This window comes from Balaenoptera physalus (genome assembly GCF_965194825.1).
Source record: "Balaenoptera physalus genome assembly, chromosome: 11".
Classification (NCBI taxonomy): domain Eukaryota; kingdom Metazoa; phylum Chordata; class Mammalia; order Artiodactyla; family Balaenopteridae; genus Balaenoptera; species Balaenoptera physalus.
Genome location: NC_138896.1, coordinates 68,834,730 through 68,851,543, shown reverse-complemented (window position 1 = coordinate 68,851,543; position 16,814 = coordinate 68,834,730). Strand labels below are relative to the sequence as shown.

At 46.9% G+C, this 16,814-nt stretch overlaps 2 protein-coding genes across 9 annotated transcripts in view; one reads left to right on the top strand and one right to left on the bottom strand.

Moving 5' to 3' along the window:
* The window catches only part of LOC309638721 (uncharacterized protein), a gene marked incomplete at its 5' end in the record, with an annotated part of 364,111 nt that overhangs the window by 30,496 nt on the left and 316,801 nt on the right, over nucleotides 1-16,814 (top strand). The window lies entirely within an intron of this gene.
* LARS2 (leucyl-tRNA synthetase 2, mitochondrial) overlaps nucleotides 1-16,814 on the bottom strand; it is a 170,323-nt gene that overhangs the window by 9,444 nt on the left and 144,065 nt on the right. For 5 of the 8 annotated variants that reach the window (XM_082413854.1, XM_082413859.1, XM_082413857.1 and 2 more), the window contains 2 exons: nucleotides 8,301-8,428; nucleotides 4,237-4,561 (listed from right to left, as the gene is read on the bottom strand). In XM_082413854.1, coding sequence (XP_082269980.1) covers nucleotides 4,382-4,561; nucleotides 8,301-8,428 — 308 coding nt within the window. In that variant the 3' untranslated portion in view covers nucleotides 4,237-4,381. Of the gene's footprint in view, nucleotides 1-1,189; nucleotides 2,220-4,236; nucleotides 4,562-8,300; nucleotides 8,429-16,814 lie in introns of those variants that run through there. The other 3 variants (XM_082413855.1, XR_014251033.1, XM_082413860.1) reach the window with 3 other exon arrangements.

Sequence of the window (16,814 nt, the reverse complement as noted above, 5' to 3'; positions counted from 1 at the left end):
ACAGCCTGTGTGAGCCATGGTTCTGTCATCTGCAAAAGGGGAATGACGTCTTCCGGTTCGGTCTCACCCGCTGCCTTGAATGTAGCAGCAATGCCTGGAGCCACCCAGCCCAGGGCATCAAGGCAGGCCCAAGGCAGCTCAGCTTGTCCTCACTCCATCCTACGTTCATCCACGTCTCTTGTGACTCTGCGTCTGTCTAGAGCGTTTCCTCACCCACGGACGCGCTGCTTCTCAGGCTTCTCAGGACTGCTTCTCAGGACTCTCACCTTCTCTCCTTGTGGTGGTCGCCTTGGGTGCTCCACCCGGGTCCTCCCCACAAGCAGGGGTGCCTGTCCGCAGCTCCCGTGCATGCTGGCTGCCGACGGCTCAGCTGTGCTCCTCTTTGGAAACCTTCCCTGAGCCAGTGGGAGTGCCTTCATCCCAAGATGCCCAGGAAATTATTAACTATCCCCCTCCACCCGGTGTTGGTCCACAGCCAGTGATGGACGGATTCCGGGTACAAAAGCCCAGCCCCCTTCTTTAAGGAGGGTCTGCGGGGAGGTGAATCATGAGTGTGGGGCTCCAGTCTGCGGGGCCACATACATGCCAGAGCTCCAGTTCAGAAATCCCGGGACAGAAAGAACAAGAAAAGAGCTGTATTTCCTCCCAAGACATCCCACTTCTTCCCTCCCGGAAGGGAGGGTGGGGCTGCAGAGAAAGCATGAGCTGTGAACAGAAAGGCAGAACTGGGGCCGAATCCTGGCTCGAGCAGTTATCAGTGGCAGGATGTAGGTCATTTGCTATACTTTTCTAGGCCTCAGTTTCCTTCTTTATAGGATGTGGGTCATAATTCCCACTTTGTAGCACTGCTGTGAGGATTTAAGAGCACCAGCCAAACCCCTTGCACGGTTCCTGGTGCACAGAATGACCCTGTAGCCTTGTCTGCCTCCTTTCCTTCCCTCCTAGGAGGAGAAAGACAAAGAGGGCAGCTGGTGGTGGAGGCCAGGGCAGCTGGTGCAGGAACCATGCCCTCTTTGGCCTGAGTAATGGCCAACTGTGGCCCAGCAGAAATGTCATCAGCCCAGTTGCATGTTGCTGCATGTCCGTGTGCACTAGTGGCCTCACAACCCTGACTTGGGCTCAGTTCAGGAATCAAACCACCTGGAAATGAAAACCAAAGCCAACTTCCGATCCTCAGCTTTTGGTTTGGAGGCCATCTTGTCTGAGCATTGGCCTGCCAAGAAGCCTGTGGGCCATGAGTGGCTTGCAAGGATTTCTGGTGGACTTCTTTATGTGGCCCCAAACCTCTAGCTCACACCAATGGGTCATCTGCCCCCAGCAGCCACAGGCCATCAGTCAGTAAACCCCAAGCCAAGGCAGCAAAGGCAACAAGAATAATGGCCACTCCATTCAGTCACGAGGCTTCCCTAGTAAGCCCCAAGCTTCCAGCCAATATCTCAATTTTCCCGATTTCAAGCAAGATGTGCAATTAGGTGAGGGTACTGGTAGACACAGTGGATGGCATAAGGGCATTTGGAGGCCAGAGGACCTGGGCTTGGATTCGGTTCTTCTACTTAGCTGTGGAAACTGAGCAAATTACTGAACCTCAGAACCTGGGGATCTTCATATTTATGAGAGAATAATGCCTTCCCTCTAGAGTTTTAGTGGAAATTAAATGACATAATGCAAGTGAACTTGTTGAGTCCAGTTTTTGACCTAATCAAGGCAGTTAATAAAGGACTGAGATCATTTCCCACCCCAGGGATCAGATTTTTCTGTTCAATTTTTCCATTACACCAACCATCTCAGTAGTACCAATGAGCTCTTGTTTTTAAAAGTTTTATCCTCTTGGAGAAAAAGGTCTCCAAAGACATGCTGGTTAGTCCAGTGGCCTTGAGGCTGGACTCATCCATTGCTCTGGTCAGATTATGTGCAGACAAAGGGCTCCCTACACTCATCTTGTTGACAGACTCAAGACCACTTACCTTACTTCTGGAATAAACAAGACAATCAAGCAAAAACACTCACTCAACTCCTTGTACCAAATATCCTCATCTGTTCACTTATATTTAATCCACATTTGTTGGTACATGGAATTGGATTGTGTACACTCAAGTCAGCTCTAGGAACGTCTTAAATATTTGCTCCAGAGTTCCGGCCCCTGCCTTCCCTTCTGGTCCTAGTCTTTCCCAGCTCTACTTCATTGTGTTTTGGTCGTTACCAAATTCATCCCAGTTAAGCTGAAGGTTAGGGAGAGAAAGGACTAGTTAGACATATGGTTCAAATGCATCAATTAATCCTGTGGTTTTCAAACTTAGCTGTCCATTAGAATCACCTGTGACGCTTTTAAGATTCCCAGATGCCCAAGTGCACTTCAGATCAATTAAACCAGGATTTCTGGGCATGGGGATCAGGCAGAATATTAAGTTTGAGCCAAGTGACTTAGTTGCTGCTACTAACGTTCCTGAGTCAGTATGGTCTACCATGTTCTGTAAGTTCCGCATGCATCCCACTTTATAACAGTCCACGTGGAGTCAGGCACATAGCCAGTGCTTCAGATGACGATGGAATACCTCCATCTGTTTCTGATTAACTCCCAGAATTGGAATATGGTGGCTATTCCAGGATCACACATATGTCCCAAAGTCATACATGACAAACATTTTATTCCATTAAAAAAAGTCATCTGTTAACTGCTGAAGTGCAGGGGACCACATCTGAGGCTACTTCAGAAAAAGGCATCAGAGAATGAATACAGATTTTCAGTGTCACCAAATGGCTAGATTCTCCTCCTCCTCCCCCTATTAAATAGTAATCAGTGGCTTAGGCCAGTTCTGGTAAGAGCACCTGATAGCTGACTTCACAGAAACCCAGCATCACCCTAATATACAATCACACAGGGTCTCCCTGGCAGCCAACTGCTGTGGCTCAAGCACAGGAGGAGAGGCCTGGGTGGCATCAGTCCCACCCCCTGCGGTGGACTTGCTCTTCCTAATGACTGGCTTTGGGGGCCACATCCATGGCGGCATCACCATCTGCGGCGCACATGAGCAGACTCCCTGTTGAGCTGCAGCGGGCTCCGAGATTGGTTCCATCCGAGGCTGGAACCAGCTCCGTTCTGCTTCACTTCACAGCAAATTTTACACCCTGAGGGAGTGGTTAGGAAGCGCTGCTCACCAGTCACAGTGGGAAGTGGTACTTCATCCAAGAGCCTGAGTACCAGGATCAGAGAAGGCCCGGCAGGCAAGTCCAGCTGGGCTGGGGTTGAAACAGCCCGCACGGCAGGGCTGAGAAGTGGTGGGAGTGCTGGCAGACAGACTAGCCCTGCTTGCCTTTTGATTCCGAGCAACTTCTTCTTCTTTTTTTTTTTGGCTGCGCCAGCCCACAGGATCTTAGTTCTCTGACCAGGGATCGAACCCGGGCCCACGGCAGTGAAAGCGCCAAGTCCTAACCACTGGACCACCGGGGAATTCCCCCGAGCAACTTCCGAACACCCCAGTGTCCAGTCCGCATATGGATATTTGGACACGACCCAAATGGCTTCTCCATCTAGCCTGAAGGCGGGAGACAATCCACCACGATGCTGAGGCTCTGTCACCGTTTCAACAGTGACTGCCCACGCTGCTCCTGAGCCCCTGTGCCTCCTCAGTTTAGCCTCATGTTCCTAACACCTGCCTAAGGCAGTGCAATTTCTGGGGTCCAGAAGCTCCCAGGCTGCTCGAGAGGCTTCGTGCTCATCCTCACTTGCTTTTCAATTCACCTTCTCGCTCCCACCCAGCTGACTCTCTGGTGGCTTCCTATGGGGCTAGATGCTTCCTCCACCCTGCAATGGTGGAGGAAGGTACAGGGTCCCCAACCCGCTTCACTCATATTTCTCCTCTGCCTCCACCCACCTTCACCCCTGCACCAGGCCACACCTCAGAGGCACCCTGTTGATGCCAGCCCGTCAGAGTACAAAGGCAGACATTCAAGACATTGGGCTTGGGGCTTGGTGGTGCAGTGGTTAAGAATCCGCCTGCCAATGCAGGGGACATGGGTTCAAGCCCTGGCCCGGGAAGATTCCCACATGCCACGTAGCAACTAAGGCCGTGTGCCACAACTACTGAGCCTGCGCTCTAGAGCCCGCAAACCACAACTACTGAGCCCACGTGCCACAACTACTGAAGCCTGCATGCGTAGAGCCCGTGCTCCGCAACAAGAGAAGCCACGACAAAGAGAAGCCCGCGTACTGCGACGAAGACCCAACACAGCCATAAATAAATAAATAAATAAATAAAATTTATGTATATATATAAAAAAAGGCATTTGGTTTTTCCCTGCCCCTGGGCCCCAGACTCCTTCCTTCATCCCAGACCTGGAGGAGGTGCCTCAAGCCCTCATGGTAGCCGCAGCGTCCCTGCAGTCACTCCTGCACCAGGAAGTTGATGAGGGCGGTTCGGGGGGAGAGGAAGGTCTTCTTGATGCTTCGCCCCTGTAAGAGCCTGACACCCAGTTCACTTTGGAGAACCAGTTCGTGGACTTTGTCCTGGTCTTGGGCAACTTGCTGGGGCACAGGGATTTTGCCGCAGGCTTTGTTGTTGATCTGAGAAGGTGAAAAGCCGAGACAAACAATGAGGAAAGTCCTGAGAGTGGCAGGCAGCCAGACATCAATACCCACTGCCCCTAAAGGGTACTGCTGCTTCTGTGTGGGGAGGGAGTACGGGAAAAGAGAAAGAAAAGGCAGCACCCAGCTTCCAGGAAGAACAAAGTGCACTTAGATGGGTAGGATTAACGCCTGAACACTTCGGATAAGGAGAGGGAGAGGGCGCCACCTTGTATTTCCTGAGTGCTGCCCCATCACAGCTGTGGTGGAAACTATGTCAAAAATCCTCAGCATGAGATGGCTTAGGCTGTATCCGGGGGTAGAGGGATTATTGTGTTACTGAAGCTCAAATCAAGTTCAGATCTGGCTACAGGGGGTGTCACCGAGGATTTACCTAGATCTCACGTGGACTAATTTCTGGGGCGTGTAGGCAACCTCCCTCCCTGACGACTGGTTCCAGAAGGGGGCGCTCAAGTTTGACCACCTGGAAGCTGGACCCACATCACACACAACTCTTGCCTAAAATGGGCCAGTACGGTTCTAGCCGTAGTGGTATTCACTGAATGTTAGTTTCATAAGGATAAACTTCACATCAAATATGAACTGATACTGCCACCGAGGAAAGCGACACATGACCCAAATAGCTTCTGAGCAGCCGTGCTTCAAATCCTCCATCCCATCGCTCCTGTAAGAACGCGTACGTTTTTTTCACGAATGCTCCTGTTTTTAACTAGGAAAATAAAGTCACTGTGTTATGAAAAATTACCAGGAATAACTTCTGAAGTTTCAACCCAAGCACATTATCCAGGATCCCTTAATCATCCACTTCATCTTTTCAGATTTCTGTAGAATTTAGTGGCATTTTTATGGGCTGCATTAGCCTAGATCACTGGGTGGGAGACAAGTAAGACATCACCTTAAACAGCGGCTGCTTGACTTTAGAAAGGTCTCCCAGTCCCCATTTGGTGGCCTTGCAAGCTTCCGCCCCTCCAGCTTTGCCACCTCCACTTCATCGCTCAGCCTTGGTCCGGGCCTCTGCATTGTTCTCTTGGACTTTTCCAACAGCTGCCTGGAGGGCCCCTGGCCACAAGTGCTATCCACCAGCCCCATCCACCACTACTCACTGACAGGAGCCCTGCAATGGCTAATGACAATAAAAGCTCACGTTGTCTGAGCTCTCACTCTGTGCCAGGCACTGTGCTCCACCATCCACCTGAGTGAACCTGTTTATCCCCACCACAAGCCTGTGAGGTAGGTCACAGCCGTTCCATCCCCGATTCACAGAGGGCAAAGCTAAGGGATAGGAGGTGAAGCCACTTACCCAAGGCCCCTTTCCAGCAAGTGGTGGAGATGGGATGACCCCGTGGACCCTCTCTCTTCCCTGCCAGCCCCCAACCTCTCGGGATGGAGTCTGGCCTTCTCTCCAGTGCTGCCCTGCCTCTGCCTCTGCCTCTGTTCCACCTCCTCCATGGCTCACGGTCCAGTGAGGACTTCCCCCGCCTTTGCTCCTTTCTCCACTAGGGAAATGCTGCTCCTCTTTCAAAGCCAAGGTCCACATCCCTTTCCTCGGATGCCTTCTCCAATCCCCCAGCTGCCAGAGGCGCAATGCTGATGCTAGCAGCAGTTACCATTTACCGAGTGAGTTATTAAGCCCTGTTCTGCCACTGTTTCCTCACTTGCAAGATGCGGTTAGGCATGTATCTGCCTCCTCTGTGAAATGGGGAAAACGGCGGGGTCTGCTTCACAGGGCTGTTGTGTGGGGTCAATGAGTTAGTATCTGGAAAGTTCTAAGGGCAGTCCCTGCCTCTTAGTCGGTACTCACTGTGTGTTAGTGGCTTTTGTCATTAGTGTGTCCAGAAGCAGGCTAAGTACCTCCTGGCATTATCCCATCTAATTCTTTCAACAACCAGGTAAGGCAGGCCCTGTGTTTTCTAACTGAGGAAACTGAGGCTTAGAGAAATTAAGTATTTTGCAAAACTGAGATGGTCCAACTCCCAAGCTCTTACATCTTAACCTGGAGGCTACACAAACTCTCGGTGTGCATGACAACGCGTGTACCTTCCCAGACTGTCCCTCCTGGGTGCTGGGCTCCATGAAGACGATGTAGTGTCTCTGGGCTCAGAGCACACGGGCACGGCTGAACTGAATTACACTGAGTTACACTGTTCTGTGTTGCAACTTCTATTTCTGGCCATGGCACCAAGTGAGATCATGTGGAGACAGAACACAGACCTTGACAGAAGTCCCGCCACATGGCACAGTGCCCCAACCCAGAGGTTCTTGAGTCGGGTGTACTTGCAGGGAGTCCTCCACACATTTTAAATCTTGGATTTTTATTTCATTGATAATCTGAAATTATTTTACCAATTATCAAAACTAAATTTCTTTTCTTCAGTGGTAATTTAAAATGGAAAGACATTTTCACAGATTAAAACTTCAGTGTCTCAGGTTAGCATTTCTCAGTTGCACTGAGGACGAGTTCTTAGGGGTACACAGATAGTTATTTCTTAGAAACATTATTCAAGTTAAAGAAATCGCCTCTCTGTGCCACAGGCTGGTTTCGGTTTTGAGGATTTTTGGAAGAAGCCTAGCAGGGCAGCCCCCCTCCTCCCCTCCATGGGAGTGGGGGCGAATTGGAGGCAGCGAGGAACTAAGTGTCAGGGAGGTGGTATGGAGACAGAGCATCTGTGACGGAGCCAGTCTCCTGGGGGAAACTGTCTTTCTCAACATGGACCTGCCCGCAGGGCCCAGGGTTTGCAGACGCAGCATGTAGGGCCTGGCAGGCCCGGCTCCCGTTCAGCCCCTGGGTGATTACTTTGTGGTACTTTCCACAGTTTGCAATTATTTTGTTTATTTTTCTCTTTCCTTCTTCTTTTCCCCTATCTTTCCCACCAGGCTTTAAGCTCCGTGAGGGCAGGGACCCTGTTTTTTGCATTTCAGTTTGTGTCCCCAGAGCCTAGCACTGTGCCTGATGTATTGATAGCATAGGTAACTTGATAATGACTGAGGAATAAACAAATAAACGTGGGCAAGGTGACGAGCTTCTCTGAGCCTGTGTCCTCAGCTGAAAAAAATGGGAAGAGCTATGCCTATCTTTTAGGGTGGTGAGAGTTAAATTAAACTTGGGATGTAAGTTAGCTGGCCCACGTGTGGTTCAGACTAAAAGGTCCACCCCGTGTTCTCTTTCCCTCTTCAGCCACATCAGCATATTTAAGAGATATTCCTCATAATGGGTCTCAGATTAAACAAATTAAATACATAAAAATTACATAAGGATAAACTATAGGAGAGTTATTTGCTCTATAAACTATAACCAACTACTTTTATGTATTTAAAATGACGCAATTTACCAAAAAATAAATTTCATGTAGCCTTTCTGAAATATATTTTGCAGAGCGAGGTGTTCCTTGCCCACCTCCTCACCATCACCCTACCCCCTCCAAGAGCCTAGAGCAGCTGAATGAAATTTAGAGAGATTGAAACACGGTTGGAAAGGAAGACAATTAGAACCTATAATGCAGGACAGGTTGATACTTTCCACTTTCTGGCCACAAGTTTTATGCTCACAAGCTTTTGGTATGTGGTAACTTCAAAACTGAAGGTGCTGGCAAAGGAAGACAGGCTGGAGGGTTGGGCGGAGAGCTGGGTGGGCTAAAAAGGCCTGGCGAGAAACTTCCAAACCCATCCGTGTGTGTGTGGCTGGTTCGCCTTGGCCCTGGGGGCTGCGGGAGACACTCACCAGAACCGCCATCTGTACGACATCGGGCTGCTGGAGGAACTGCGGGTCCACAGCTGGCCAGGCTTGAAGCAGCACACTGGTGTCCCAGGCGTAGTGGGTACACAGCTTCCTCGGCACCAGCGCCAGGCCTGCAACGCCAAGGCACAGAGAGTCACTGAGCACATACGAGGCCCTCGGGAGCACGTAATAAAGCGTTTGCCCTGACACAGCCTGGCTTGGAGCCGTCTGAGGCCCCAGGAGGCCACACCATGGCTTTCCACAGCCTACCAGGTGCCCCCTACTTCCTTCAGCCTGGCTCATCGTCCCAGTTTATAGGTAGCTTTCTTTTTCTTTTTTTTTTCAAACGACACCCAGAGCCATAAAGATGGACAGACACACTGTTCTCAAGTGCATTTGCAAAAGCAAGGCTGCTGATTTTACTCAGTCTCTCTGCAGTCCTGCTGGTGAAGGAATCCTTTGTGCTTCTGAGAGTGGATCCCAAAGTAATGAGCTACATTTGCTTCCTTTCTGGCCCATGAATACTTGTGGCCTGAGAGTACTTTTACTCATAATCACCAGAGCCAACATGCTGAGAACAGCGGGGCGCTCCTTCTGGACCTACTCAGAGGGCGCTCAACCTTTCCGCTAAACTTCTCGGGAGGGGCTCCCGCCATTACCAAATTGGAAAGAGCTGTCCTTGGCTCAGGGTGGGTCAAACCCAAGGAAGCAGGGAGGAATGAAACCCTCTCCAGTCTCTCTTCCCAGAGTGCTTCACGCTGCAGCTCCCAAAGCAGAGGGGGCTCACCATCCAGAGCTGCTCAGGGCCAACTGTCAGTGCTTCGGGACTTCAACCAGGGGCTTCCTAGCAGGGAAAGTTTGATTTCCAAGCCTCTGTTGATCTCATGAGTACAAAAGATGCCCCCAAATGGGCAGGAAATACACAGAGCAGAAAACAGATCCCTGGGCAATTGTTGTGTGGTACATCCCCGCTGCCTCCTGGTCCTCCCAGAGGCAAGCCCTGGGCAAGCGGGCAAGTGCATGTGGCCAGTGTGCCCACTCTGGGGGTGGTGCTGTGGCAGATGCACAGCCCTCACGCTGCGAATGGCTTTTCCAGGGCTGGTGGAGGTGGGGTGGCCCTTGCACACCTCCCCCTTATTATTAGCCTTGAGACCAGCAAATGCATTTGAGGGACGGGCCCATAGCTCAGGGGATGGTCTGAGGCCAAGTCTGGGACAGAGGGAATGAATCCCACCAATGCCAGTCCCGAACACTGGGCTGTGAATGACAATGTTTTATTTTATTTTCTTTGATGATAAAAGTAATGCATGCTCCTTACAGAAAATTTGTAAAAAGTCTAAAAACAAAGAAGAAAATCATGTTCATATGGATAGCATCTTTTAAACTTTTTATTTTGAAAGATACTAATGTAATATATTTAATGAATACTTGTATGTACAAACCAACTCCACAAAATGAAACCAAACTACCACCAGGATCATGCTGTAGATATAGCTTTGGATTCTCTTTTTTCCTACATTTTAAACTAATAATCAATTTCATGGAAAGGGATGACACACAATAGTATATATAGTATGGCCACAGTTTTAGTAAATATTTAAATAAACAGATAAAAATTTAGAAGGAAATACATCAGAATAGCAGCAAGCATTATCCCTGGGAGGCAGAAGTATAGGTGATCTTTCTATTAAAAACAAATTTATTGATGATGATGAAAAACCACCACTGAAACAATACCAATGCTGGTGAGGAAGTAAAACAATGGAATTCTCATGTACTGCCTCCATCTAGGCCTTTAGTAGTATTAGGAAGAAGGCAGCTACAAGAGCATTCACTGAAGCATTGTTGACGTTTTTTTAATAGTAAAAATAATTAAAACTTCAAACAGCCCATATGTCCATTAGTAGGGGACTAGATAAATAAATTGTGAGCTATTTATTCAACAGAACATTATACAGAGTGAAATGGAATAACTAGAACTATAAGAATAAACATAAATTTCCAAACAAAATTTTATAGGTTTTCTACAAGGAATACTTATTACTTCTGTAATTAGAAAAGATATTTAAGAACAGTTTTCCCATGCTATAACATCAGTTCAAGATTTTTCTTCTGGTTTCTTTTTAAGGTTTCATTTTCTGGCCCATTTATCCATAATTTATCTATCCATAATTTATTTTGCATATAATGTGAAAAAACATTCTTAAAAAATACTTGGTCAATTCTCCAAATCCAATCTGTTGAATAAACCTTCTCTTCCCTATTGGTTTGTGATTTTTCTTTTACAATATATTATATTAGGGATGGTTTCAGAACTATTCACTACAAAGATACTCAAAATGCCTGTCTGTGATGAGGTGAAGAACGGGCCAGAATATGAATCAACACACTGCTTCCTTCATTGAGAAATTCTTGCTACCAAAAAAATGGTCAGTCTTACACGAATATGTGCTTAGTGACACAGGTGATGTACCTGCTAAGCTCCTTATCTTGTCCTAGAGACAGTTCCTAGACCAGCCTCAGGTCTACAGACCACTCTGAATAGCACTGGTCCATTTTGTTCTGTTGACCTCTGTCTTGGTTCTTGTGCAGGCATCACAGATTTGTTGTAGCTTCCCATGTTTTACTATCTGTCACTCCTATTGTAACCCTGTGCTGCTAGTCAACCTGGGGGAAGGGAAGGCCCATCGGGGTCTGAGAATCAAGTAGCATAAAAGATGTATTCCTGGGGCCCATCTGGCCCCTGTGTCCTGGGGTTCCCATGCTTCTAATGAACCTACTCCATTTCTAACAGATGTGCCTTTTGGCAGAAGCAGAAAGGAGCTTCCTGCTTGTTCCTCAGAAGGGATCCTATTAAGACTCATATCGCAAGACAGAGGTCACAGAAGGAAGATAATTACTTCTTTATTTTAGCTGGCTGGGCCAGCATGCCTTGTCCTGTGACCCAGCTGCAGTGGGAAGCATTCCAAAATCTCCGCATGGCAGTTGTACAGGATGCCTGGGAGATGAAAGGACATTGGACACAAATGTTCTGGGCAGAAGCTGTTACAAATTCCACTTTAAAAAAAATGAGGAAGTCCAGCCTTCCTGGAGCAATCAGGATGCTTATTTATAGCGGTCTGGGCCCCCGCCAGCGATTCCATATAGATGGGAGTGGGGCCATCCTGCTCAGCAGGGAGGAACAGAAACTCACTACCCCAGGTTCTACGTAGTGTTTTTGCCTTCCTGCTCTTTTTAGGGTAGTAAAAATACCTAATATTTGCAAGGCAAATACAATGGTTTCTTTACGTGACACAGGTCAGGTCAAGAGCTGGCCTTTGGGAAGCATGTGGAGAAAGTCTGAACACAGGCTGGGAAGTGGCAAGGCCCTTGCACACACAAGGCCACCACGCAGGGCCAGCTGTCGCTCTCAGCCCACCCCCTTCCTGCCCCTCCTCTGGAGAGCTGTTGTCGCTGACCTTCCCGTGAAATAACTGAAACAAGCCTCCTCTCCCGCTCTGAGAGCTGGCGAGGTCGTCACGCCACCATGGCACCCGGAGTGAGCGCTGGGTGGTCATGGTGTCCGTGGATGGCAGGCCTCTCCTGACAGCCATCTTCAGGCCTGTCTCCACCCCACGCCCATCCTCATATACACACAGGGGAGGACCTGGGGACTCTGTGGTGTCTCAGCCCCATCATGCCTTGTCCAGCCCTGGCACTTCCAAGGAAATGGACAGGAAGTGGTGCTACTTCACATTAGCCTTTACCCACAGAAAGGGTTCTGTTGACATTATTTTGAAATAACAACACTGACACAGCATACACATTCATGTATAAAACCATCCGAGCATCAGCAGATGTCTTACTGTCCCTTACAAGTATCTTAGCGTCCCTTACAAGAAGTGTTCCTACACTTCTAGATTATTTGTAGATTTGCAGTTGTTGTTGCTGTTGTTGTTTTTTGGCTGCACTGCGTGCCTTGTGAGATCTTAGTTCCCCAACCAGGGATTGAACCTGCACCCTTGGCGGTGAAAGCGTGGAATCCTAACCGCTGGACCGCCAGAGAATTCCCAAGATTTACAGTTTTGTTGAAATTAATGAATACAGCATATATGTACAGCAAAACAATATAGCTACAATATTTTACCACCATTTGTACAAAGAAAAATGGGTTTATGGTAGTAGACTATACTTCAAGATTAGAGTTACTTCAGAAACTTAAGAGAGGCAAAGGGTCACCTTGCTGTGACCCTCACAATTAAAGTACTGATGGAAGACTTGGAGATGACAAGAGGTAGAAGCTGGAGGCAAAAACCAAGATAGATAAATCACTGTTGAAATTGTAAAAATGGCCAGAGAAACAGAAATGGAGATCTTATCACCACATTTTAAATAACTTGTATTTTGGACAAGAGGCTCATCTCAAAGCAGCACAAAAAAACAGAAAAAGAGGAGAAATCACTCAAATGCCCATCAGTGGATGACTGTTTAATAACCTATGGAATATTCACTGGGTAGGACACCATATAGCTGTTAAAAAAGAACAGGGTCAGCCTGTAAGTGTTGATATAGAATGACTCTATACACTCCATATGGTAAGAGAGAAACATTTCACATACATGCATGGAGTTCTGTCAAATCAACTATCCAACTGGCAGTGCAGGTACCTGGGAGAACAACTGAGCATAGGGGTGAGGATGGGAGGGAACTTGGGACACACCCTTTGTAAGAACTGAAGGTTTCACAATATGCGTATAGATGTACTTTTCAATGAACAATCTAGGTTTTGCTTTTGCTTTAAGAAGCCCAGAGAGGTACACTGGAGGGTGGAGCTATTTTCTGCAGCTGGCTCTATGGGCTTTTCTTCGGAAGCTAGGCTTGTATAGCTGCGAGGTCACCCTCGAGGAGCAGTGCTCCTTGGGCACTTAGGGCAGACCCATCCCATCATCACGAGCTCCTTCACGCTGCTCTGCAGAGAGATGCAGGAGACACGGGCGCCTCACACACTAGTGGGATGAATGGCTGCATCTGGTCAGTTGTGTCTGTGTGTGTGTGTGTGTGTGTGTGTGTGTGTCTATTAAAACCTTCCACAACAAGAAATAAATTGCTTCTTCCCTTCCTTCCTCTCTCATTGTCTATGACATTCCAGAACCAGAATCTCAACACTCAGGACTTGTGGGTTTAGAAAGGTAATTTAAAACAAACAAACAAAAGAAACTGAAATAATTATAGATTCATAGGAGGTTGCAAAGAAATGTACAGGAGGTCCTGTGACCCCTCCCCCAGCCTCCCCCAGTGGTAACATCTGGCATAACTACAGCACAATATCAAAACCAGGAAATGGACATTGGTACAATCCACAGAGCTCATTCAGACTTCACCAGTTTTATAAGCACTAATGTGTGTGCGTGTGGCTTCATATAACCACCACTGCACTCAAGAGACAGAACTGTTCCATCACCACAAGGCTCCCTCTCCCCTTTTATGGCCACCACCCCTTCTGCCCAGTCCCTAACCCTTGGCAACCACTAATTGTTCTTCATCTCTATAATTTTGTTTTTTCAAGAATGTTATAAATGGGATCATAGAGTATATAGCCTTTTGAGATTGGCTTTTTTTCACTCACCATAATCCCCTTGAGATCCATCCAAGCTGCTGCCTGTTAGAAAGGTCATTTTTTTTTTTTTATAGTCAGGCTATAGTTTATTACAGCAAAGGAATAAAAAGCAGGATCAATAAAGGAAAAAGGTACATCAGGCAGAAGCTGGAGGATACCAGGTATAAGCTTCCAAGAGTCCTCTCCCAGTGGAGTCACACAGGACATACTAAATCCCCCAGCAATGAACTGCAGAAACACATGCAAAATGTTTTCTTCCAGGGAAGTTTGCTTGAGCCTAAGAGTCCAGGGTTTTTATTGGGGTAACTGCAGTGCTGACTGCAGTTACTGAAACTTCAGACCCCCCAGAAGGAAACCAGGTGTTCACCATAAATCACATTTTTTACACAAACTATCCACACAAGCTGGTATAATGTGGTTCAAGACCTCAAGCATGCACAGTGCCCTAATCAGTTAGTAGCATAGGGAACGTTCTAAGACCTCAGTTCCTAGGAGCCAGCCAAAGGCTAGTCATACAAGTAGGCCCTTCTGAGAACGTACAAGATTTGAGTAACTCAAGGCTGCTGGGTTAATTATTTACTTCACAGATAGGTATCAAGTTATCATGAATTTAATGTACTATATATACATATATGATAAAGCAGTACATTATAAAATACATACATTAAATTATAATTAAATGTAAATAAATATATCATAAATGTTATAGGACATATCATACATATGATAAGCAGTACATTAAATGCAAGGTATTACTATTATTACAAATGAGTAATGAGGGCTACAGCTGTCCTAGGGTGTGACTGAGCAGAGTAATAATGGACATTTGCAAGGCAACTCCTCAGAGCACTGAATGGGAGGCTGTGAAAAAAATCCCACTGAAGAGTTTTTCTCTCTGATAGAGATAATTTTGTCACTAGAACCATTTTGTCCCTTTCCAGTTAGACACCGTACATTCTTATCATTAGCTATGTATTTCTTGGGGGGGCATGCACAAGCTAAATTGTTCCACCACCCACGATGGAGTTTTGGCAAGGATGTGACCCTTCCAAGGAAGGTGCAGAATTGAACCTCTGGAAAAAGGCATAGACAGGTGCTTCCTAACAAACCCTGAGCAAGGCTCAGTAAAAGACTGTGATTAATAATATGATGACTAATACCAACAGTGAATTTGAGTCTGAACTGAATTGAGATGAATTTATGTGAACCTGAATACTGTTGGAATATCATTTTGAGCTAAATACTGGACTAGATGCCCAGCCAAACCCTGATCTTTTTTTTTTCCAAAAAACATTTTCCCTCTAAGGATGAAGAAGAAGACTACGGAAATGAAACTTGGGCACTGTGCATTAGAATGATTTCCTGTGTAGAGGGGGAGGAGGAGGGTCATCCTGAGGAGGCACCCTTACTCATGCCTAAAACTGCCAAAAACATTTACCAAGGCATAGTCTGTATTATCTGAACCCAGTTGGTGGTGGCAGCCAGTAGACTGGAGAACAACTTGGGGGAGGGTGGATCTTACAGATGGACAACAAGCCTCCTGATGGAGCTTTGGCGAGGGAGTGCATGTTAGAGTATTTTAGCTGCTGTCAGGCTCCTCCCCTGCTTTACACCTGCGTAGCTGCTGTAGTTCCCCCCACCAACTGCCCAAGAGTGGGACCTGAGGCAGTTGCCCTTATTCTGCATATAAGATAAAACCAGCTCATTTGTATTGCTGATATATTCTTAGAAAGGTCATTTTTGATGATGATAAAATTATACCTTTAACCAGAGTACCATCAAGGAGCTCCCTGTTTGGTGATTTTCTGCTTTTTTACTATTCACCAACAAAGGAAACCTTGTGTCCTTTGTGCAGAAACAGTATCAGTAACTCCAAGTATGCAAAATTTCCCTAACACCCTCATAGATAGGACAATATTCTATGATGGTAAACAAAAGATAAGTTTGTAAATTCAGATGTGGTCTATTGACCTTCTCAGATCCAAAGTTTCAGGAAGGAAAAAAAGATTTCCTCATCCTGTTGAAGTGTGCACACTGCCAAGACACTGGTTCTGTTTCTTGGGTCTCCATTGATTCTTTAAGTGATCGGTAGAGAATTACTTTGGGCTTCTCTAAAGGTTTCCTTTTATCCAGAGCTATGATGGCCATTTTGCCCATGGACCCCAAATTGTCCCCAGAAGACAGATCTCAATTCTGCTGCCCTTGGGGGAGGATCTCTTTTATGAAAACCTGCTTCTTTGGAGAACTCTGAGAAATAGTAATTTCTGAACATCCTACCCTCACTGACCACATTTCCATTATAGTCATTGTGAGGTTATCTTTCAAAGATGCAGGAATGAAACCAGAAGTTATATGAAAGCTATGTTTTGCAGAATAAACCAAATGTGTGTAAAAACTGTCCCAAAGCCTTGAGACAAGAGTGACTGACAGTGTGGGGTGACAATAATGACCCTCACAACATAGCACTTCTGTTTGCAAAGGACTTTCAACACCTTGTGACACTGGCCCTTATCCGCTGCTGGGAGAGGCAGGAAGGGGTCGTGGCCCCATTCTCTCCAGAAGGCACCTGACAAAGACCTGTGAGTTAATGACCAGGGTGATATGCCTGGTGTGTAGGACTCCTCACTTGACTGTGCTACAGCCCCCGATGCTCATTCAGAGGAGCCACACACATACACATGTGCAGAGCCAGGAGACAAAGGTTTCCCATTGTTTCTTTGAATTAAAAAAAAAAAAATTAGTTGCCATGAATTTGTAAAGCTTGAGGGAAGATCTTCTCAAGTGAATGAACAGAGACTGCAATGCCCGCTTCTCAGAATGGCCTCCCCAGCTTTCCCACCAATGCCTAGAACAGAGCCAGGCACAAAATACATTCTCAATGAATGTTTACTGAATGGCTGAATGAGACATGCTAGCAAAAC